General features: G+C 48.4%; 1 protein-coding gene, 5 non-coding genes and 1 pseudogene across 6 annotated transcripts; all 7 read left to right on the top strand.

Moving 5' to 3' along the window:
* Window positions 1-193: 193 nt before the first annotated feature.
* Window positions 194-275, top strand: TRNAI-UAU (transfer RNA isoleucine (anticodon UAU)). Its single transcript has one exon. It is a non-coding gene; the product is annotated as a tRNA-Ile (tRNA).
* Window positions 276-5,486: 5,211 nt separating this feature from the next.
* On the top strand, window positions 5,487-5,568 carry TRNAI-UAU (transfer RNA isoleucine (anticodon UAU)). The gene has a single exon. It is a non-coding gene; the product is annotated as a tRNA-Ile (tRNA).
* Window positions 5,569-10,311: 4,743 nt separating this feature from the next.
* TRNAL-UAG (transfer RNA leucine (anticodon UAG)) lies at window positions 10,312-10,393 on the top strand. Its single transcript has one exon. It is a non-coding gene; the product is annotated as a tRNA-Leu (tRNA).
* Window positions 10,394-10,597: 204 nt separating this feature from the next.
* Window positions 10,598-10,679, top strand: TRNAL-UAG (transfer RNA leucine (anticodon UAG)). The gene has a single exon. It is a non-coding gene; the product is annotated as a tRNA-Leu (tRNA).
* Window positions 10,680-12,716: 2,037 nt separating this feature from the next.
* Window positions 12,717-13,922, top strand: LOC146204131 (uncharacterized; annotated as a pseudogene).
* Window positions 13,923-17,798: 3,876 nt separating this feature from the next.
* On the top strand, window positions 17,799-17,879 carry TRNAL-UAG (transfer RNA leucine (anticodon UAG)). Its single transcript has one exon. It is a non-coding gene; the product is annotated as a tRNA-Leu (tRNA).
* Window positions 17,880-22,843: 4,964 nt separating this feature from the next.
* Window positions 22,844-23,999, top strand: LOC146204129 (uncharacterized). Its single transcript, XM_084604336.1, has one exon. The coding sequence runs from the start codon at window positions 22,923-22,925 to the stop codon at window positions 23,997-23,999; it is 1,077 nt and encodes a 358-aa protein (XP_084460462.1). The 5' UTR covers window positions 22,844-22,922.
* The last annotated feature ends 4 nt before the right edge of the window (window positions 24,000-24,003 follow it).

Genomic DNA, 24,003 nt, shown 5'->3' with positions numbered 1-24,003 from the left:
TTTTCTCACCCAATGTCTCTTACACGACAGCGTACGTATGCAGCTCGTTCGGTCAAACAGCTGCAGCCATACCCTAGGGTTCAGCACTCGACACGCATTGCCGCCATTCGGCGCCGCAGTACTTTTCTTATTGTTTTATCGTGTATTGTCTTCACGTAACTTGGATCCACCTGCTGTAGTAGCTGTAATCAAAGGTAGCGTGGCCGAGTGGTCTAATGCGCTGGTTTTATGCCCCAGTCTCTTCGGAGGCGTGGGTTCGAACCCCACCGCTGCCAATACCTTTTTATTTTCTCACCCAATGTCTCTTACACGACAGCGTACGTATGCAGCTCGTTCGGTCAAACAGCTGCAGCCATACCCTAGGGTTCAGCACTCGACACGCATTGCCGCCATTCGGCGCCGCAGTACTTCTCTTATTGTTTTATCGTGTATTGTTGTCACGTAACTTCGACCCACCTGCTGTAGTAGCTGTAATCAAAGGTAGCGTGGCCGTGTGATTCTGCTTCCGGCCACGCCAGTGAACGGACGCAGGATGCAGGGCTCCTCAGGAGCGGCTTCAGCGGCCATGTCAGGCCGCGGTAACAGGACTGCTGATCAGGATAGTACTTATCAAGTTGTTTTGCCTGCACTGCCAACAGGTCGGTTTGTTTTGAATACGGTTTTTTTGCATGCCGATATCAGGGCCCGCCCGTACCGGGTGGAAGATTTCCGCGACGCTTTGGCACAGCATTCGCTGATCCCCGATGTTGTTGCGATGGGGGCGTATCGGATGAGCCATGTCTGGGCTGTCACTCTCAAGGATTCTGAAGCGGTGACCAAGCTTGTTAGTGTAGGCGAGTTGTGTGTGAAAAACGGTCGCTGCTTGGTAATTGACCCGGCGAACCAGGATGTGCGGCTGAAACTTCACTGGCTGCTACACAACGTGCCAGACGAGGATGTCCGTGCTGCCTTTGCGCCGTACGGAAAGGTATCCGAAGTTACACGGGAGCGCTGGCGAGTTAAAGGTATGTTAGAAAAGGGCTCAACTACTAGACACGTCACGCTGAAGCTGAAAGCTGGCATGAAGCTTGACGACCTGCCGCATCAGCTGAATGTTAGCGGTGAGCTGGCGCTCGTTATTGTGCCAGGCAGACCCCCGCTGTGCCTACGCTGCCGGAGTACGGGTCACATCCGCAAAGAGTGCCGGGTTCCTCGCTGCGGAACCTGTCGACGGTTCGGGCATGAAGAGAGCCAGTGTGCTCGTACCTACGCTAGCATTGCCGGACCTGGGACCAGCGAAGACTCGTCGGAGTTAATAATGGACGAGGTGGATGCGGAGGAGGCAGCTGACATTAGAGGTCAGTCAACAAAACAGGACGCGCCTTCCCTGACTGTTTTAACAAAGCATAAGGTGACGGTGCCCAGTGAAGAGAGTGAAACTCGGCAAGCCTTGCAAGATCCGTCACAGGACCATGAAGGCGAGTCAAAGGAAGCATCAGAAGATGTAATCAATTTTTCTGACGCTGAGGAGCATCTCAGCACTGAGCCTTCCTTTACTGATGCCATGGAGGTTGGGCCGGAGACAGCAGCCTTTATTGCCGCGAAACGTCCACACGAGGAAAGCGTCGAGGGGACTCAGCTGCCAGGTGGTGTTGGTGGTGAGCCGCCGCCGAAAACTTCGGGCATCCGAAGAGCAACGTTAAGACCGAAGCCGAACTTCTCGGCCGACACGCGGCAGGCGGGGAAACCGCCTCCGTAGGTTTTGTGGTGTCCTGAACGATTTGTGGGTCGGCTGCCTACCGACCAGCGTCAGGAACATTCTGCAACCAAGCGGGGCGTGTGTGAGCAAAAATGACAGACGGTGCTTGGACTTCGTTTGTATTCAGCCCGACGTTCCGCTGGGAGGACAATACATGCACACATATGCCACTGTTCTTCAGAAGCGGAGGCCACGCAATCATGAAGGTAGGCACCATGCGGGTACGGGCGTCTCTCGCTAATACATGACTCGCGAGCTTAATTCGCCGTTACACGTAGCTACTTTGAATGTCAGAGGGCTGGGAGCGAGAAGGCGACAATGCCAGCTCAATCGCCTCCTTTTAGATAATGATATAGATGTAGCAGCTGTGCAAGAGTCAAAGATTGAGAGCGAAGAAAGCACTGACCGTATGGTGGCTTCTTTTCAAACAAACTTTTATGTGTGTGTATGCCATTCTGTTGGTGTATCGGGTGGATGCCTTTTATTTATACGTAACACGCTGGGAGTACGCGTAGAGTCCGTTTTTGCCTGTCCAAGTGGTCGGCTTTTGGTTACTGATTTTACCTACTGTAATTTATGCTGGCGTGTGTTGTGTTTGTACGCTCCCAATTCAGAACGCGAACGTGAAGTGTTTTTTGAGTCTATTGAATCGTGGTTGAAGGTCGACAAAATCTTGCTTGTACTTGGTGACTACAACTGTGTGTGCTCAACTGTGGACCGAGCGGCGAAGTGTAAACCTCGAAGAGACAGAAGCTCCGAGCAGTTGAATGCACTTGTGCATGAATACGGCCTTGAGGATGTTGGTAGTGTGTTCTCCACTGGAAACCAACCAGAGTTCACGCACTTTCAGCGAGATAGCCATGCTCGATTGGACAGGGTGTATGCCTCGGTTGATCTTGTTTCTCTATGTACTGCATATGAGGTCAAACCTGTGTCTTTCAGCGATCATTGTCTCGTGAGTGCAGTGTTCGGTAGGGCAGGAAAGAAATCGCGCTTTAACTGGCACCTATGGAAACTGAATGCCAAACTTCTCGCCGATGAAGAGTTCCTTACGGAAGTTAAGACCGAGTTTGAAAGTCGTCTGACTATGCGACCAGTAAGTTTTGCAGCGGAATGGGACAGCTTCAAAGAGTGGGTCAAATTGAAATCCATAGAAAAGAGCAGTAAGGTGCGGCATAAAGAGAAAGAAAAAGAAAAAGAACTGAATGAACAACTCCAGTTTCTTTTGAGCATGGAAAGTTCAGTGCCAGGGCATTTCGCCAGTAAAATACGAGAGATAAAAAGTGAGTTGGAAACAATCGACAGTGAAAGATACACAGCGGCTGTTATACGTGCAAGGGCTGAAAAACTTTGGGCTGGAGAAGTACCGACAAAACGAGCGCTAGCAGACGAGAAAAGATACGCCTGCCAGAAAAAAATAAGGAGTATAAGATATGCCGGCCATATCACTGAAGATGCTAAAGATATTCAGCGTGCGGTAACAGAGCACTTCGAAGAACTGCTTAGCGCTAAGCTTGAGACTGTAGGCGGCTTTCGAACAGATTTTCTAAGACTGATGCCTGCACTGGATGACGAAAGTAAAGCGCGCCTAGAAACGCCGGTAACGTTGCAGGAGATACTATCTGCAATAGATGACCTGACACCTGGGAAGGCCCCTGGGCCGGATGGTCTAAGCGCTGCCTTCTTTAAAACTTTTCAGCAGTATGCGGCTCAGTTTATGCTCGATGTAATCACTGAAGCTTATGAACGTAATACTGTTCCATTGTCTTTCGCTACATCGCACATTGTGCTAATACCCAAGACAGATGATCCGGAGAAACGACTGTTGGTGGGGTCATATCGACCGATTAGCCTCACCAATGTTGACTACAAGGTGTATATGAAGGTTTTAGCAAAAAGACTGCAAAGCGTAATAAAAAGACTGGTTGGGTCTCATCAAACGTGCGGCATCAAGGGTCGATCCATTGCCACGAATATACATGTCGCAAGAACCGTACTAGAATGTGTTGATGCACTCGGTGGTCAGATAGCCATGATGCAGTTAGATTTGGCGAAAGCCTTTGACCGTGTTTCTCACGAAATTCTTTTTTCCATTTTGGAGCATTCAAACCTTGGAAAAGTCATAGTGGAGGGTGTTAAAATGGCTTACGCGAACTGCACGACCCGTATTATAGTGAATGGTGAACTGACTGACAGCATCGCAGTACGTTCATCGGTAAGGCAGGGCTGCCCGCTCTCACCCCTGCTTTTTGCACTGTATTTAGAGCCACTTTGCTTGGCTATCATTGATAGCGATCGCATTTTAGGGTTCAAGCTGCAATCAGCACACGTGAAAATGCTGGCATATGCTGATGACATAGCAGTGTTTTGTACAACTAGAAAGAGCATCTGTGAAGTTACGGGTGTCGTCCAAACATTTTGTGATCAAACCGGATGTAAGATCAATTGGGAGAAAAGCTCTGGGTTTTGGCACGGTGATTGGGACGTGACACCTGATTTCTTCTGTAAGCTGCGATGGTCTGCTCTCCCAACGCGATATCTAGGCGTGCCTTTAGATTGTTATCGAGATGCCAACATGCACTGGATGGAAGAAACATCCAGAGCGAAAGAAAAAGCGGATGCGTGGCAAGGAAGGCAACTCTCAATGTTTTCGCGCGCTTCCATTTGCAATGTTTTTCTTATTTCAAGGCTGTGGTACCTCATGAATGTGTTGTGTGTCTCACGAACCTCAATTCAGAAAATGCACCGCGTTTTTGCTGTTTTTATTTGGGCATCCACATGGGAAAAAACCGCCCGGACGAATTTGTTTATTTCTGTTAAAAGGGGCGGGCTTGGCCTTGCCCATTTGTTCTTGCGACAAGTGGTTTCGCGATTTATATTCCTGCGTGATCAAAAAGATACCTTTCTAAGAACTGTGATGCAAGTGCGATTGCAGAGGCTGCTCCCTGAATGGATTGTGTCATGTGAAAGCATGCCTGGTACTGTGACTGGCTACCTGCGCGAAGTTGTTTTTTTCGTGCAAGTTGCTGGAAGTGCGGTTTTCTTTTGATTACCTTTTCAATGTTCCCAGAAAAAAACTGTATAAAGATCTCATTGACGTGATGCTGCCGGTGCCTTTTTACAGGGCATTACACTGTGGAGGCCCAGGGCAGGATGTTTTGAAAAGAGTCAAGAAGATGCCCGTGAGGCCATCTGCTAAAACGTTCCTTTTCAAACTTCACTCTAATACGCTCCGTGTTAAAACCTGGCTGAATGAAAAAGGTATCTTCGTCCCATGGACAACAAATTGCCTGTTGTGCAAAAAACCGGAGACAATTGAACACGTCTTCTTACAGTGTTGGGATGCTGTTTTTCTGTGGGACGTCCTCCAAAGGACAATTAAAAAGGAACTTCCCCTAACTCCGTACGGAATCAGATTCCTACCAGTGCAGAACGATGATGCACCTTATGATTTAATTATGCTTCTTGGTCTCCATAGTTTGTGGAAAACACGAATGCAGGTGCGTCACGCAGATATAAATACACGATCTTCGCGTGAAAACTTTATTGAAAGTGCTGTTTATATACGTGAAACTTTCATGAGGCAGCAGGATCCGCCACAATGGCATTGTCTCTTTGATGAGTTAGTGAACTTGAAAAGATTTTAGCCACTTACGCGTTAGCTCAAGTGTAGTTGACGTTTTTTATCATGTGTATTTTTGTTTTGTGTTTCACGGCAATAAAGAAAAAAAAAAAAAAAAAAAAAAAAGGTAGCGTGGCCGAGTGGTCTAATGCGCTGGTTTTATGCCCCAGTCTCTTCGGAGGCGTGGGTTCGAACCCCACCGCTACCAATACCTTTTTATTTTCTCACCCAATGTCTCTTACACGACAGCGTACGTATGCAGCTCGTTCGGTCAAACAGCTGCAGCCATACCCTAGGGTTCAGCACTCGACACGCATTGCCGCCATTCGGCGCCGCAGTACTTTTCTTATTGTTTTATCGTGTATTGTCTTCACGTAACTTGGATCCACCTGCTGTAGTAGCTGTAATCAAAGGTAGCGTGGCCGAGTGATCTACGGCGCTGGTTAGGGTTCAGCACTCGACACGCATTGCCGCCGTTCGGCGCCACAGTACTTCTCTTATTGTTTTATCGTGTATTGTCGTCACGTAACTTGGATCCACCTGCTGTAGAAGCCATATTCGAAGGTAGCGTGGCCGAGGATTCTGCTTCCGGCCACGCCAGTGAACGGACGCAGGATGCAGGGCTCCTCAGGAGCGGCTTCAGCGGCCATGTCAGGCCGCGGTAACAGGACTGCTGAACGGGGCAATACTTACCGGGTTGTTTTGCCTGCACTGCCAACAGGTCGGTTTGTTTTGGATACCGTTTTTTTGCACGCCGATATCAGGGCCCGCCCGTACCGGGTGGAAGATTTCCGGGATGTTTTAGCACAACACTCGCTAATCCCCGATGTTATCGCAATGGGGACGTATCGGATGAGCCACGTCTGGGCAGTCACTCTCAAGGATACTGAAGCGGTGAACAAGATTGTAAGTGTAGGTGAGCTGTATGTGAAAAACGGTCGCTGCTTGGTGATTGATCCGGCGAACCAGGACGTGCGACTCAAACTTCACTGGCTGCTACACAACGTGCCAGACGAAGATGTTCGTGCTGCATTTGCGCCGTACGGAAAGGTGTCGGAAGTTTCCCGGGAGCGCTGGCGTGTTAAAGGTATGCTAGAAAAGGGCTTTACAACTAGACTCGTCACGCTGAAGCTGAAAGCTGGCATGAAGCTTGACGACCTCCCGCATCAGTTGAATGTTAGCGGTGAGCTGGCGCTCGTCATTGTGCCAGGCAGACCCCCGTTGTGCCTACGCTGCCGGAGTACGGGTCACATTCGCAAAGAGTGCCGGGTTCCTCGCTGCGGAACCTGTCGACGGTTCGGGCATGAAGACAGCCAGTGTGCACGTACCTACGCTAGCATTGCCGGACCTGGGACCAGCGAAGACTCGTCCGAGTTAATTATGGACGAGGCGGATGCGGAGGAGGCTGCTGACATTAGAGGTCAGTCAACAAAACAGGACTCTCATTCCATGACTGTTTTAACAAAGCATAAGGTGACGGTCCCCAGTCATGAGAATGAAACTCTGCAAGCCTTGCAAGTTCCGTCACAGGACCATGAAGGTGCGTCAAGATAAGCGGTACAAGGTGCGGTGCAAACAGAAAGAAACAGAAAAGGAACTTCATGGACAGCTTGAGTGCATGTTGTGCGTGAAAAGCTGTGCGCCAGGAAAGTTCACTAAGCAAATAAGAGATGTGAAATCTGATTTAGAAAGAATCGACGCTGAGAAGTACACAGCCGCGGTTATACGCGCAAGAAGCAATAAACTGTGGGCTGGCGAGGCGCCGACAAAGCGAGCGCTATCAGATGAAAAAAGGTACGCTTGCCAGAAGGAAATCAGGCAAATAAGACATGAAGGGCAGATTAAGAACGATGCTAAAGATATAAAGTGTGCGATTATGAAACATTTTGCTGAGCTTCCGAATAATACGCGCGAACATAGTGAAGGGTTTCCATTACAATATTTACGGCTAATGCCAACGCTCGAAAATCGTGTGAAAGAGAGCCTTGAAATGCCTATTACAGTGCAAGAGATCGAAAGCGCCATAGATGACCTCCCATGTGGGAAAGCCCCTGGACCAGATGGGCTGAGCGCCTCCTTTTACAGAGCATTTAAAAACTGTTTCCAGCCTTATGCTGAAAGTGATAACAGAAGCCTACGAACACAAACAAGTGCCATTATCATTTACTACGTCACACATCGTACTTATTCCAAAAAAGTGATGATCCAGAGAAACGCCTGTTGAAGTCCTATAGGCCAATAAGCCTGACAAATGTTGATTGCAAAGTCTTTATGAAGGTTTTAGAGAAAAGATTGCAGATTGGTAATAGCCAAATTAGTCGAACCGCACCAAACGTGCGGCATAAGAGGCCGCAGCATTGCCACAAATATACATGTGGCATGAACCGTACTGGAATGTGTAGACACGCTTGGAAGTCAGGTTGTCATGATTCAGCTGGATTTGGAAAAAGCGTTCGATCGCGTATCGCGCGACATCCTTTTCTCCATTCTAGAGCATTGTAACCTCGGCTCGGTAATTGTGGAAAGAGTGAAAATGGCATACGCAAACTGCTCGACGCGTATTATAGTGAATGTCGATCTCCCTGACACGTAGTGCGTTCTTCGGTGAGGCAAGGATGCCCACTCTGTTCTCTGCTTTTTGCAGCCTATCTCGAGCCATTATGCTTGGGCATTCTCAATAATGAATGCATCTCGGGTTTCAGGCTGCAGTCGGCGCAGGTGAAGCTACTTGCATACGCGGACAACATTGCAGTATTTTGTACAAACAGAGAGAGCATTTGTAAAGTGGTTGACGTTGTCGAAAATTTTGTGACCAGACAGGGAGTCGGGTAAACTGGGGAAAAAGCTCCTGATTTTGGCACGGCTTATGGGACGCTGAACCGGCTTCTTTCTCCCGATTGCAATGGTCTTGATTGCCAACGCAGAATCTGGGTGTGCCCCTACAATGTTATCGTGATCCTAGCTTACACTTGAAGGAAGAAACAAATAGAGAGCGAGAGAAAGCGGAAGCGTGGCAGGGAAGGCAACTGTCAATCTTTTCACGCGCTTTCATCTGCAATGTGTTTTTGATATCAAAGATATGGTATGTAATGAATGTTCTCTGTGCGTCACTAACTGCCATTCAAAAAATTCATCGTGTGTTTGCGGTTTTTCTTTGGACGTCGACTTGGGAAAAGACGAGGCGAACTAATTTATTTCTTTCTCTAAAAAGCGGAGGAGTGGGATTGATTCATTTGTTTCTGCGTCAAGTGGTATCGCACTTTTTTTTTTTCTTCGCGACCAAAATGACACCTTCTTAAGAACAGTCATACAAGTGCGGCTGCAAATGCTGTTACCCGGGTTTGTTGTCTCCTCACGTGAAAACATGTGTGGTGCTGTCACAGGATATTTGCGCGAGGTAGTTCTCTCATACAAGTTGTTAGAAGTGCGTTTTTCCCCTGAATATTTGTACAGTGTTGGCAAGAAAAAGTTGTATAAGGACCTAGTTGAAATCATGCTGCCGGCACCTTTGTATCGGCAGCCTTACCGTGGAGGCCCAGGGCAGGATATTTTAATACGAGTGAAGAGGATGCCAGTTCGACCGGCTGCCAAAACGTTCTTTTTTAAGTTGCACTCTAAAACTCTACACGTCAAAACCTGGCTTCACGAAAAAGGAATCTATGTCCCTTGAACGACAAACTGCCAGCTATGCAAGAAGCCAGAGACAATCGAACACATATTCTTGGACTGCTGGAATGCAGTACTTCATTGGGACGTGCTACAAAGACCAATTAAAAAAGAACTGCCACTAAACCCTTATGGCCTCCGGTTTTTACCAGTGGAGAAAGAAGCGTACCCTGTGATTTAATAAGGTTTCTAGGCCTCCACAGCTTGCGGAAAACACGAATGCAAGTAAGGCATGAAGATATTAACATTCGCAGTGTACGTGAAAATTTTGTTGAAAGTGCTGTTTATCTACGGGAATGTATCTGTGCGCTCCCTGACCCACCACAGTGGGCAGAAGTTCTGGATGACTTGGTAAAATTGAAGAAATTTTAACCTCACACGCGTCAGCTCAAGTGCAGCTGAAGGGTTTTATTAAGTGTGACCATTTGTTGTTCATGTATACTACAGACATAAAGAAAAAAAAAAGTAGCGTGGCCGAGTGGTGTTCGATTGTCTCTGGCTTCTTGCAAAGCTGGCAGTTTGTCGTCCAAGGGACATAGATTCCTTTTTCGTGAAGCCAGCTTTTGACGGGTAGAGTGTTCGAGTGCAAATTCTTAGACTGCTGGGATGCAGTATTTCATTGGGACGTGCTACAAACAACAATTAAAAAGAGCTGCCACTAAACCCTTATGGCATCCGGTTTTTACCGGTGGAGAACGAAGACGTACCCTATGATTTAATAATGCTTCTAGGCCTCCACAGCTTGTGGAAAACACGAATGCAAGTAATGCATGAAGATATTAACATTCGCAGTGTACGTGAAAATTTTGTTGAAAGTGCTGTTTATCTACGGCAATGTATCTGCGCGCTCCCTGACCCACCACAGTGGGCAGAAGTTCTGAATGACCTGGTAAAATTGAAGAAATTTTAACCTCACACGCGTCAGCTCGAGGGCAGCTGAAGTGTTTTATTAAGTGTGACCATTTGTTGTTCATGTATACTTCGGAAATAAAGAAAAAAAAAAGCGTGGCCGAGTGGTCTGAGGCGCTGGTTTTAGGCACCTGTCTCTTCGGATGCGTGGGTTCGAACCGCACCGCTGCCAATACCTTTTTGTTTTCTCACCCAATATCTCTTACACGACAGCGTACGTATGCAGCTCATTCGGTGAAACAGCTGCACCCATACCCTAGGGTTCAGCACTCGACACGCATTGCCGCCGTTCTGCGCCACAGTACTTCTCTTATTGTTTTATCGTGTATTGTCGTCACGTAACATGGATCCGCCTGCTGTAGAAACAACATTCGAAGGTAGCGTGGCCGAGTGGTCTAAGGCGCTGGTTTTAGGCACCAGTCTCTTCGGAGGCGTGGGTTCGAACCGCACCGCTGCCAATACCTTTTTGTTTTCTCACCCAATATCTCTTACACGACAGCGTACGTATGCAGCTCATTCGGTGAAACAGCTGCACCCATACCCTAGGGTTCAGCACTCGACATGCATTGCCGCCGTTCGGCGCCACAGTATTTCTCTTATTGTTTTATCGTGTATTGTCGTCACGTAACATGGATCCGCCTGCTGTAGAAACAACATTCGAAGGTAGCGTGGCCGAGTGGTCTAAGGCGCTGGTTTTAGGCACCAGTCTCTTCGGAGGCGTGGGTTCGAACCCCACCGCTGCCAATACCTTTTTGTTTTCTCACCCAATGTCTCTTACACGACAGCGTACGTATGCAGCTCGTTCGGTCAAACAGCTGCACCCATACCCTAGGGTTCAGCACTCGACACGCATTGCCGCCGTTCTGCGCCACAGTACTTCTCTTATTGTTTTATCGTGTATTGTCGTCACGTAACTTGGATCCAGCTGCTGTAGAAGCCATATACGAAGGTAGCGTGATGAAAGAGCATCTGTGCGGCAGGGATGTCCACTGTCTCCTCTCCTCTTTGCTATACATTTGGAACCATTGTGTAGAATGGTAACTGCTAACGAACACATCCGTGGTTTTAAGTTGGGAGTATGTGAAGTGAAAATATTGGCATACGCTGATGATGTGGCGTTTTTTTGTGAAGACCGCGAAAGCGTTTCGGAAGCTTTGAAAGTAACACAAAGGTATTGCAGGCAGACTGGTAGTGCTGTTAATTTAAAGAAAAGTCTCGGAGTCTGGCACGGGGAATGGGAACAGGAACCGGAAATTTTCTATGGAGTAAGATGGGCTACAAAGCCCGGAGTTTATTTGGGAGTCCCATTGGACAAATACGGGGAAAATACGAATTACTGGAATGAAAAAGCGGAAGAAATACGGGAAAGGGCGAAAGGATGGATGGGACGTAACCTCTCTATTTTCGCCCGTGCAACTGTATGCAATACCTTTTTGGTGGCAAGAATAATGTATTTACTTCAAGTATTGTATTGTGCTCGAATCAATATACAAAGGTTCCATCGTGTATTTGCGGTCTTCATTTGGTCGTCCAACTGGGAACGAATTAACAGAGATAATCTCTTTCGGCGAGTTAAAGACGGAGGGTTGTCTCTAATGCATCTATATGTGCGGCAGATGGTTTTAAGGTTTTGTTTCCTACGTGACCAAAAAGATGCATTCCTAGAACCTTTATGCAAATCATGCTATCCAGTGCAATTCCAGAGTTTGTAGTCTCTTCATGCTCTGCTCGGGGATACACTGCGTCACGCTTCCTGCGAGAAGTGGTGTGGTCGTTCAGGTTTTTGCGCGTGCGGTACTCTGTAGAGTATTTAGCGACGGTACCACCTAAGCGGCTGTACAAGGATCTTATTTCACAATTGTTCCCAGCTCCATTGTACAGAACATTATACTGTGAAGGCCCAGGGAAAGACGTGCTCAAGCGAGTTAAAAACATGACTGTTGCACCGGGCGTAAAAACATTCTTTTTTAAATTGCATACAGAAACCCTCCCAGTCAAAACATGGATCGAAGAAAAGCGCCTTTTTGTACCTTGGGGCTCGAACTGCCTACTATGTAGGAAACCTGAAACAGTTGAGCACGTGTTCCTGGATTGTTTAGATGCGGTGTTTTACTGGGATGTGTTACAAAGGAGACTTAAAAAAGACCTCCCATTGACGCCACGTGGAATTCGGTACTTGACAACTGCTAATGATGATTTTCAGTATGACCTCATCATGCTATTGGGCCTTCACAGTATTTGGAGGAGTAGGATGGCTTATAGACACTATGATGTCGATGCACGATCTGTATGTGATTATTTTGTTGAACAAGTGTATAAACTAAAATAAATTTTGAAGCAGCAAGACGCTGCAGAGGAGGTCTTGAGTCTGATGGGCGAACTTGTGGTAATGAAAGTCCATTAGACACGGCTGTCAGCCAAGGGGCATGGCAACTACGATCTTTTACTGATGTATTTGTACCAATTCATGCAATAAAGGAAAAAAAAATGTAGCGTGGCCGAGTGGTCTAAGGCGCTGGTTGTAGGCACCAGTCTCTTCGGAGGTAGTGGGTTCGAACCCAGCGTACGTATGCAGCTCGTTCGGTCAAACAGCTGCAGCCATACCCTAGGGTTCAGCACTAGACACGCATTGCCGCCGTTCGGAGCCACAGTACTTCTCTTATTGTTTTATCGTGTATTGTCGTCACGTAACTTTGATCCACCTGCTGTAGAAGCTATATTCGAAGGTAGCGTGGCCGAGGATTTCACTTCCGGCTTCCGAGCACAACGGACGGGTGTATCATGAGCTCCGTTGGAGCGGTCTCAGCGGGCCTTGAAGACCGCGGTACCAGGAAAGAAGTTAACCAGGATTATGTCGTCCTTCTGCCCCCCCCCCCCCCCCCCCCTCTGCCAACTGGGTATGTCGTTGAAAATACTGTTTTTCTGCGCGCTGACGTGAAAGCGCGCCCATATCGCGCCGAAGATTTCCGAGAGCCACTTTTTCAACGAGTGCCGCCCACCGAAGTTCTTGCGCTCGGCGCATATCAAATGAACCATGTGTGGGCAGTGACGTGCAAAAGTGCCGAAGGTGTTACGAAACTTTTAGCGAAGCCGGAATTAACCGTTGAGAAGAAAAAGTTCATGATTATTGACCCAAATCAACAGGACGTACGGCTAAAACTGCACTGGTTGCTCTTCCACGTACGTGAGGAAGACGTACGTGAGGCACTTGCACCGTATGGGCGGGTTATTGAAGTCTGAATGGACAAATGGCGTGTTGATGGTTATAGCCAGCAGAGCACCATGACTCGCACAGCCGTTCTTAGGATGAAGGCTGGTGTTACTCTGGATGATATACCCCACCAGATCCGTGTTGGTAGAGAGCTGGCTCTTGTTATTGTGCCAGGCCGGGCACCGCGATGCCTCCGGTGCCAACAACTTGGGCACATTCGACGTGCGTGTCGTGTCCCAAAGTGCGAACTGTGTAAGCGTTTCGGGCATGCAGCGGACCGTTGTACAAGGACCTATGCTGCAGCTGCCACTACAGCGCTCACTGAAAAGTTGGAGTTGACTATGGAAGAGGTGGAGGCGGAAGAAAGTCTCACCCCTGTGACAGCTGTTGACAATTCTTCAACAAGTCATGCCGACAGCGTCGGAGAAGCCTTGAAGGAACCCACGGTGCCAGTGCCTACTCCCGTTGAGGATACGCCAGAGGCGGCGAAGACGGAGGGGCAAAACGCTAGCTGTGCCCAGGACGCTGACGGACGAGAGGTATTGCAGGCGAGTGCCAACAGCTTGGATGCGGGCAACGACGAAGCTTCCATGGATTGCACGGGGCATAACGAGGGCGGCTCAGCAGGAAAGCGAACACGCGAAGCAGTCGATTCGGAGACGAGTGGCACGGATCCAGAACCGCCCCCAAAAACGCCATTCGTTAGAAGACCAAAACTTGAGGTGAGGCCTAATGTCGTCGAAGGCGTGAAGAGGGCGGACAACCCGCCTACCTGACAGTGAGTTTTTTGGACAGGCTGTAACCACGAACCAAGGGAATGCTGCGGGCTGACACTGCGGGAACAAGGACTGGTGAGCGCCTCATAGCCACTCTCTCTCAACTTCAGAATGACGCTACAAAGAGGGATACGTTTTGCCACTATAAACGTTCGTGGCCTCGCCTCTAGGCGTAGGCAGTATCAGATAAGCAGACTTTTCGAGGACTATGCTCTCGATTTTATTGCAGTGCAAGAGACAAATGTGGACAGTGAAGAAGGCACGGACCGCATGGTACTGCCTTTCCGTTCGTTGTTCAATGTGTGTGTGTCGCATTCTGTAGCTCTGTCCGGCGGTTGTGTGCTCTTTATTAGAAGGTCGTTGAGTGTTGCTGAAAGTGCAGTACCCAGTAGGGCGTCTGGGCGGTTTGTGGTGTGCGATTTCTCTTTATCGGGTGCGGAGTGGCGAATGATCTCTTTGTACGCGCCGAATCAAGTGAGTGAGCGGACAAGTTTTTTTAAAGAAATAGGTGGGTTGCTTGATTGCAACAAGCGGATTTTTTTGCTCGGCGATTTCAACTGTGTTTGTAGAGAAGATCGCAACAGTAGTGTCACGCGACGTGACCAAAGCGCTGTCTTGCTGAGCGAACTTGTCTCTGAAAAGGGCTTGGAAGATGCATTATGCATGTCAAATGCAAGAGTAATGTCTACGCATTTTCAGGAGCAGAGCCATGCACGATTAGACCGAGCCTACATATCGCTGGAGATGATGTTCTGTGTTGATTACTGTGTCTGTTCAGTGAGTTAAAGTGATCACAGCTTAGTGTTCTTCACACTTGATTCAAAGATGCGAAAGCCAAAGTTTATTTGGTCTCTGTGGAAATTCAATAGTAGCCTTCTCAGAGACGGAATATTTTTAGAAACTGTGACAGACCCTTTACGAGTACTCCACGACAGTACAGGAGCTGAGTGGTGCGAAAAATGGGAAGCTTTTAAGCAAAATGTAAAAATAAAAGCGATAGAGCGTGGTGGTGTGCTAAGCTTTGAAATAAAAGAAAAAGAGATGAAATTAAAAGGCCTGCTCCAGGCACTTCTGAAGGAAGAAAATGTGCAACCAGGCCTACTGACTCGGGAAATTAGGGGCGTGAAGAATAAGCTAGAACAAATTGACAAGGAAAGATACAGAGGAGCGGTTGTAAAAGCGCGAAGTGAAAAATTGTGGTTGGGCGAATCACCAACTAAGAGAGCGTTGGGCGAAGAAAAGAAGTACGCTCAAAAGAACGATATAAGAGAAATTGTATACAATGGCCACACGACGAATGACAGACAAAAAATAATGGATGCTTTTGTCGAACATTATCGCGGATTGCTCAGGCGAACTGTGCCAATGAGTGGCGATTTTGAGAATACTTTCCTTGCGGCGATGCCAAAACTTGACGAAACATTGCAAAAAAGGCTAGAAGCACCGATAAGCGTAAAAGAAATCGAGACGGCAGTAGAAGAATTAAGCGGTGGCAAGACACCTGATCCGGACGGCCTGGGAGCAGAGTTTTATAAGGCGTTCAAGCAGGACATTGCAGTTGCTCTGCAAGAAGTGATCGTAGAAGGGTATGGGAAAAACAAACTGCCACAATCGTGCACCTAAATCGGACGGCCCCATTAAGCTTTTGTCGGTAACATCTTATTGACCAATTAGTCTCCTGAATACCGATTACAAAATTTTTATGAAGGTTTTGGCAAAGAGGGTGCAAGCTGTCATTCAAGAACTGGTAGGAGCGCATCAGACATGCGGAATAAAGGGGCGTACAATAGCGACAAACATACACATTATAAGAAGCGTGCTAGAAATTTGTAATGTCTTCTCGGGCAGAGTCGCCATGTTACAGCTCGGCTTACAGAAGGCTTTTGACCGTGTCTCAAACGAAGTTTTGTTTAGAATTTTGGAACACGTGCAAATTGGTTGTGTTGTTTTGGATGGCCTCAAGATTGCTTACTCCAACTGCGTCACGCAGGTCATTGTTAATAAGGAAGTAAGTGCAGATATCCTGGTCCGGAGCTCTGTGCGACAGGGCTGTCCCCGGTCGCCCCTGCTGTTTAATATTTTTTTGGAACCTTTGTGCTTGGCAATAACTGCAAGCGAAAAAATAAACGGTTTTCGGCTGGAATCCTCTGAAGTTAAAATACTCGCCTACGCTGACGATGTGGCAGTACTTTGTAATGATCGTGAAAGTGTCAGCGAAGTAATCAGGCTAACAAAGTCCTTCTGTGCCCAGACAGGAAGTGCAATCAATTGGGAAAAAAGCGCTGGGTTTTGGCACGAAAACTGGGGCGCAACGCCAGAGGTGTTCTAAGGTGTGCAGTGGTCGCCTATACCTTGCAAATATTTAGGAGTGCCCCTAGAAGTCTACGAGGACACAAAAGGGTACTGGACAACGGAAGCGGAAAAGTTAAAAGAGAAAACCACCGCGTGGGGTGGCCGTGACCTGTCTGTGTTCGCGCGCGCAACAGCGTGCAACCTTTTCTTGGTGTCAAAAATATGGTATTTGCTACAAGTTCTCAGCATGGCGCGCGTGAACGTGCAGAAACTGCACAGGGTGTTCGCTGTTTTTGTGTGGAATTCCAGACGGGAAAAGTCTAGCCGCAAAAATTTATTTTGTTCTGTTTGAGCCGGGGGTGTCGGCTTAACACATCTGTTTATTAGACAACTCGTATCGCGTTTTTTTTCCTACATGATCTACATAGCGCTTTCCTACGTACAGTTATACAGTTATACTTGTGCAGCCATGTGCCAGGCTTTGTGGTGTCATCGAAAGAAATGATGGGCAGCCGCATTGCAGGTTACCTTCGTGAAGTCGCACAGACGTCTGAAATCTTGAGTGTACGGTTTTCGAAAGATTATCTCTCTTCTGTGACACAAAAGAAATTGTACAAAGATTTGGTTGACATAATGCTACCGATACCAATGTACAGATCGCTGTATATTTCGAGACCTGGACAGGACGTGCTATCGAGGGTGAAAAGAATGATCGTAAGGCCAGGAGTTAAGACTTTCTTTTTTAAGCTTCATAGCGGCACCCTCCCAGTGAAGCAGAGGATAGCAGATAAAGGCATATATGTCCCATGGACGACGAGTTGTTTGCTATGCAAACAACCCGAAACTGTGGAACATGTGTTTATAAACTGCTGGGACGCAGTGTTCCACTGGGACATTCTTCAGCGGACTTTGAAGAAAGACCTGCCCATTGCAAGTTACGGGATCCGATTTTTTCCAACAGAAAACGAAGATAGTGTCCCGTATGACATGTTCATGCTTCTAGCACTGCATAGTATATGGAAGACAAGAATGGCAGTTCGCCATGCAGACCTTGATGTACGTCCCTTCCGGGACAACTTTATTGCAAGTATCGATTACATACGAGAAGTTTTCAAAGTACAAACAGAACCTCCTAACTGGTTGCCTGTTCTAGATAATCTCTGCAACATGAAACAATTTTAATGACAGCAGCCGTGCAAGAGAACGGCTGGCGCGTAGATTTTACCCTTGATGTGTGTGTTTGTGTTTGTTAAATTGCCCTGTGAGTGCAAGAGAGGAAATAAAGAAAACAAAAAGAAGGCAGCGTGGCCGAGTGGTCTAATGCGCGGGTTTTAGGCACCAGTCTCTTAGGAGGCGTCGGTTCGAACCCCACCGCTGCCAATACCTTTTTATTTTCTCACCCAATGTCTCTTACACGACAGCGTACGTATGCAGCTCGTTCGGTCAAACAGCTGCAGCCATACCCTAGGGTTCAGCACTCGACACGCATTGCCGCCGTTCGGCGCCACAGTACTCATCTTATTGTTTTATCGTGTATTGTTGTCACGTAACTTCGATCCACCTGCTGTAGTAGCTGTAATCAAAGGTAGCGTGGCCGAGTGGTCTAAGGCGCTGGTTTTAGGCACCGGTCTCTTCGGAGGCGTGGGTTCGACCCCACCGCTGCCAATACCTTTTTATTTTCTCACCCAATGTCTCTTACACGACAGCGTACGTATGCAGCTCGTTCGGTCAAACAGCTGCAGCCATACCCTAGGGTTCAGCACTCGACACGCATTGCCGCCGTTCGGCGCCACAGTACTCATCTTATTGTTTCATCGTGTATTGTCGTCACGTAACTTGGATTCACCTGCTGTAGAAGCCATATTCGAAGATAGCGTGGCCGGAGTGGCGCGGAGATGGACGAAGACGCCGTACCGTGTGGTAGCGTTTCACGATGCTCTCCGCTACAAAGTTTCAATCGGCCTCTGGCCGAGGTACTGCTCAGGTTAATGCCAGCAGTAATGATTACCGTGTTGTCCTTCCCCGTTTCCCAACCGGTAAGCTTGTCGTCGACTCTGTTTTTCTGCATGCTGACCTCGCCGGTCGCCCCTACCGTAGATTTGGAAGAAATAAGCTCTATCGGACAATTTCAAATGTCGCGTGTCTGGATGGTTACATGTAAATCGGCACACTCTAAAGCAAAACTAGTCTCATGTGGAGATTTATTGGATAAGAACCGTCGCTGTGTTGTTGTAGATCCAGAACCGAAGGAGATAAAGGCGAAACTTCTCTGGCTGCCTGAACGCTTGGATGACTCCTTTATTTGTGAAGCTCTCCAAGCTTATGGCAAAGTCACCTCGAGATCGAGGGAAAACTGGAAATTTGCCGATATGGAACAGATGAAGACGCTCAGCCGAGATGTGACTTTGACTCTTGCCGAAGGGGTTAGCGTTGGTGACGTTCCACATCAGCTAACTGTGTGTGGCGTGCAGAGCCTCGTTTTCATACCTGGCCGACCACCTCTCTGTCTCCGCTGCAATCGTGTAGGACACATTCGTCGGCACTGCCGTACGCCGCGTTGCGAAGATTGCCGGCGCTTCGGCCACACAGCAGAAGAGTGTGTGGTTACATACGCGGACAAGCTTCGGCACCGAGTCCGGCCTCCTGACGAAGCATTACGGGAGCACATCATGGAGGCGTCTGAGATAATTGATGCGTCTGGCGACCTTCCTGTCGACGTTGTGGCTGAGTCCTCAAGTGCTGCTCCACAGGATACTGAGGAACAAAATACTGCTCATGCGTCCGAGGGTACCGGGAAAAACTCAGTAAAACACGTTGTTGGGCTAGTTGGTGCATTTGCATGAAGTAAGACTAACCGGCCAAGAAGACGCGCACAGGAAAAATCGACACAGAAAGAAAGAGGCTGGAGTAGCCTCTTTCTTTCTGTGTCGATTTTTCCTGTGTGCGTCTTCTTGGCCGGTTAGTCTTACTTCGGGAAAAACTCAGCGCTCAGGCCTTGGACGAGATGTCGTGTCAAGCTTCGGACAAGGAGCCAACCGCAGACGATCCACCAATCGTTCCCGAACACCCAGCGAGTGTCAACGCGGATATTGTGACCCCTGTGGCCGTTGCTGTGCAACAACGTACAGACCAGAGCCACGTTCCTGTGGCTGCAGCCGCGAGCCAGTCTTGAAACGCCGTGCATCATGTGCCTCCGAGTCCAGTGAAGGGGACGATCAAGCTGGCAACAAGCATCGTCGTCGCGGTCGAGCGTCGAAGCACAAAGGGAAGTGCCGGCGTTCGCGGTCGAGGAGGCCTGGCGGTGGTTCGGAGGCGGCTTCGCCGTCTTCCGAAAGGCAAATGGAATTGTAGGCAAAACTATGTGCTGTCACCATGGCAGTCTCTGAAGAGATAGTGCTAGCAACTCTGAATGTACCTTAGGTTTCGCCAGAGAACTGCCTTCGCCGACTTTTGCACAGGAGGCGTCTAGATATTGTGGCTGTCCAAGAGACGAAGATAGAGAGATAGGAGGAAACCGAGAGGGCGCTACAGCCCTTTTTGGCAGATTTTAATGTCATTGTTGCACATGCTGTGGGCTTGTCGGCAGGTTGTTTTCTGTTTCTGCGAAAGACGCTGCCTTGTACTGGCCTAACTTATAATATCGACGCCGAGGGTCGGTTGATATGTTGCAATCTTCTACTCTTTAGGAAGCCATGGTGGATAATAAATGTTTATGCTTTTAATACTGCATGTGACACAGCACATAAGTTTGTTTGAACACATAGCTAGCTTACTTGACTGTTACCGACATGTTGTGCTAATGGGCAACTTCAACTGTGTTTGCAACCCCATAGATCGTTCTAGTCCAGACGCACGCAGTGACAGGGAACTTTTGTTCCGTGTTACAGAAGATGCGGGACTGGTTGATACAGGGGCGTCCTGCCGTGCTTTTAGATCATTCACCCACATTCAGGGGCATTCTCACGCTCGTCTAGACCGGATCTATGCACCTTGTACATTAGTTTCCCGCTGGCTTGTTTGCGAAACTATACCGATTTCTTTTTCTGATCATAGCATGGTAGTAGCCCGGCTCGGTGGCAATGACCATTCAAAGTTTATGCCGCAGTGGGATCTTTGGAAGCTAGACTCATCGCTGGTAAATGACCAAGAATTTATCATTCGTGTGCGCTCACAGCTCCAATCATATTTTCCCAGAAACTACCATTGCTCGCCGCTTGGGAAATGTTCAAGCAGGAAGTACGTGCGTTAGCAATTGAACTTGGCTCAATTAAACTTTTTTACAGGAAACATCAGGAGGAGACACTTAACAAAAACTTGTGTAACCTTTATGAGCAAGAATGTGAATCCCCTGGATCATATACGGACGAAATTGCTAGTGTCAAAAGTGAGTTACAAAGGCATGATGCGGAACGATACAGGGGTGCCTTAATTCGATCTCGTGTCAAGCGTGCTTTGCAATGCGAACAGCCAACGCGGCAAGCTTTGCTTGATGAACGTCATCATGCGACTGCAAAGCTGATTCCGGGATTAATGCGTAATGGCACATTGGTTACGAGTACGAATGAGGTTACGTCCGCATTCATGGATTATTACTCAATGTTGTTTAGTGCCACTCCTCCCCAGTTGAAAAAAACTACAGAACTGTGTCAAAAATACGACAAAATATCCTGTAGTTCTGTCGTAATCATCAGATTTTTCTGTAGTTCTGTAGTACGTTTCTGTAGTTATGTAGTTTTTCTGTAGTAAATTTCTGTTGTCTGTAGTTCAGTAGCACTTTTCTGTTGTAAGTACAGAAAGTTCTGATGCTACTACAGAATATTCTGTTGTCACAACAGGTTTCCCGTCCAAAAACCGCACAGAAATTCTGTCGCAACATCAGAAAATTTTCTGTAGTTTTTTCCGACTGGGTCCTGTAAGAAATTCTGACATCTCGTGTTTCACATCCCTGGTGACCCCTTTATCAAAAGATGATTGTTCTGTAATTAGTAGCTCTTTCACGCAGCAAGAGGTAGAAGTGGCAATTGATCAATTACCTCTCTCAAAAACGTCTGATCCTGATGGCATTTCCTCTGAATTTTACAAAGCTTTTAAGACTGTTCTTGCTCCTATCCTGCTAGATGTCTTCGCGATAAGTTTTGATCTAGAAGCCCTTCTCGAGACTTTTACAAAATGCCACACAGTCCTAATTCCAAAGAGTACTGATGAAGAAAATTTACGCTCAGTGGAAGGTTATACACCAATCACACTGGCAAATGTGGATTACAAGATTTTCGCCAAAATTTTATCAAATCGCCTACAGTTCGCAATGTCGCTTCTCATTGGCCCTCACCAGACGTACGGCTTGAGGAGCCGAGCCATACAAAGTAATGTACATATTGCGCGCACAATCCTCGAATTGTGCTCCTGCTCTCATGATCAGGTTGCTTTACTTCAGGTCGACCTCAAAAAAGCATTTGATCGAGTTCGTCATTCTTTCCTGTTTTCTCTTCTGGAACGAGCGAACGTTGGTTCTGTAGTACTGAAGGGGTTGCAACTTTGCTATAGAAATTGTTCGACTCGCCTAATTGTAAATGGCCACATATCAAGCCCCATACCAATCACCTCTTCTGTGAAGCAAGGCTGTCCGATGTCTCCACTGCTTTTTGCTCTTTACTTGGAACCACTTTGTCAGAGTGTTTTACATAACAGTAGTATCCATGGTGTTGCGCTCATCAACGCGACATACCACACCGTGGGCTTCTGGACTGGCGCCTGCTCGTCGAGAGCGCAGCTGCAGGGCGTGCACTTGAGAGCCGGAGTGCGGTGCGTGACTTTTCGTTCATTTCCCGTGACCCTGGATCGCGGATCGCCTGGCTGGCGCGGATTTCAAGTCGCCGACGCAACCCCGCCCGCAAGACGACTCCGGATGTCCCGCGTCGGAAAGGCGATGCAGCACTATTCCGAACCAGAGATCATCCACGGTGTGTGGAGGTGTGTGTTTGTGTGTGTGCGAGCGCTGGGCTCTTGTGTAAAGGAGCCGCGGAGACCAGGAAGCTCATTCCCACGGGACTCGGGCTGTCCGGCAAGGACGTACGTGACCACGGCGGCGGATTTGAACTCTGGAATGTGCACGCGTGATGTTGTGCGTACAGGATGACGGGAGTGAGGAGGAACTGTGCTGGAGCCTATTGGCCCCGCCCAGAAAGTTTACTGCGTCCCTATTGGCGCAATGATAGGGGCTTTGTTTAGGGAGTCTATTTAACGAGCTGTCAGGGGTAATTTGAAAGAGAGGAGAGACCGGTTACAATAAAGTTGCTGTAAACCTGGTTCGACTCCGGGTAGTACTCCGAGGTGCCCAGCAGGTACAACTCAACAGACCGCCGGTCAGCGCAACCGAGCACGGCGGGTGAGAGGAGAACCCTTTCGAATGCCAGCAGCTGAACAGACCGTCGCCCTCTGGACGAGCACGGCGGGTGACAGCGTGGAGAGCGGCTTCGAAACATAACTGGCGCAGTCGACAGGATCTGCTGTGGCTGAACTGGAGTCTACGGGAACGACGACGGCGACACTACGAGCCTTGTCAACGACGACGCCTGACCGTGACAATCGCTTGGAAAGCCAATTCGTGAAGACGCTCCCAGCTTCTTGAATCCGGCGCAAGGGGACCCACCCCAAGGGACACCAGCGGCAGTCAGGCGAGTACCCCTTTGGCATCTGCGGGCGCATGCTATGTCAAAGCCCTGGGTTTTGAGGAGCGATTGCGCTAAGGAAGGAGGAAAAATGGCAGAGGGGTATCAGAGTGAAGAGTTGGCAGCCGCCGGCAAGGCAGGCGAAGATGAGGTAGACTCCGCACTGGAGGCTACGTCAGAGCAGTTGGCACTACTGCAATTGCAACTAAAAATTGTAGAGGCCCAGAAAGAGAATCAAAAATTGATTCTAGAAACAGAGCGATTGCGCTATGGACAGAGCGTGGAGCTTAGCGATAGCGGCAGCACCGTCGCGGCGAATGCTGGAACAGATGAAGATAGAAGGCTAAAATACGCGAGCCTATTGAAAGGCGTCCTGGCACCAATGCCGAATCAAGAGCAATTAGTGCCTGGATGGTTTGAGGAGGTGGAGGCGACCTTATGCTCGTACGACATCCCGACCGAGTGGTGGGCCGGACTGGTTTTACCTAGGCTGAGCGAAAGGGCGCGAGGGCTCCTCGTACGGTTATCAGCAGACGAGAGGAAAAACTTCGCTTCTTTGAAAGACAAAATTCTTCGCGGACTGCGACTGTCAGCCGCAGAATACAAGAGATTATTCTCGTCAAGCAGCAAAGAGGCAGGAGAAACCTGGGAACAGTTCTCCATACGACTGGAGAATAATCTCGACTACTACCTAGACAGCTGCAAAGTGCGCACCATTGAGGAGTTCAAACAGCTGACGGTGACAGACCGAATGAAGGAATGCTTAAGCGCCGATGCAAGAGCACACGTTGCCTTGAGTGAGAAAGAAGGTTTTCTCAAACCTAGTGACCTAGTAGAGCTCGCCGAGAACTTCGAAGAGAGTCGGAGGTGTAGGTCAGCGGTAGGACTAGCTGCGTCCGCAACGGCAAACCACCATGCCGAGAAGCGATCCGCTACATCATCTCAATTAGGAGGCAGCACGGCTGAGAGGCGTCCCGGGCGACAGTGCTATAAATGTCACGAGAGAGGCCACTTTGCAAGAGAATGCCCGAGAAAAGAAACGGCCTTAACAAAAGATGGAAGTAGCATGTCGCAGAGGCGAAAGGCAGGTTGGTGCTCGAGTGGAAATTCCAGTTAGCGAG

The sequence above is a fragment of the Amblyomma maculatum genome, chromosome 1, assembly GCF_055883805.1.
Source record: "Amblyomma maculatum isolate TAMU_Amacu chromosome 1, ASM5588380v1, whole genome shotgun sequence".
Lineage (NCBI taxonomy): Eukaryota > Metazoa > Arthropoda > Arachnida > Ixodida > Ixodidae > Amblyomma > Amblyomma maculatum.
This window is presented reverse-complemented; position numbering and strand designations above follow the sequence as displayed.

Bases quoted from the DNA above. Each gene is read 5' to 3' on its own strand.
- LOC146204129 (XM_084604336.1), top strand. From the start codon at position 22,923: ATGTCAAAGCCCTGGGTTTTGAGGAGCGATTGCGCTAAGGAAGGAGGA.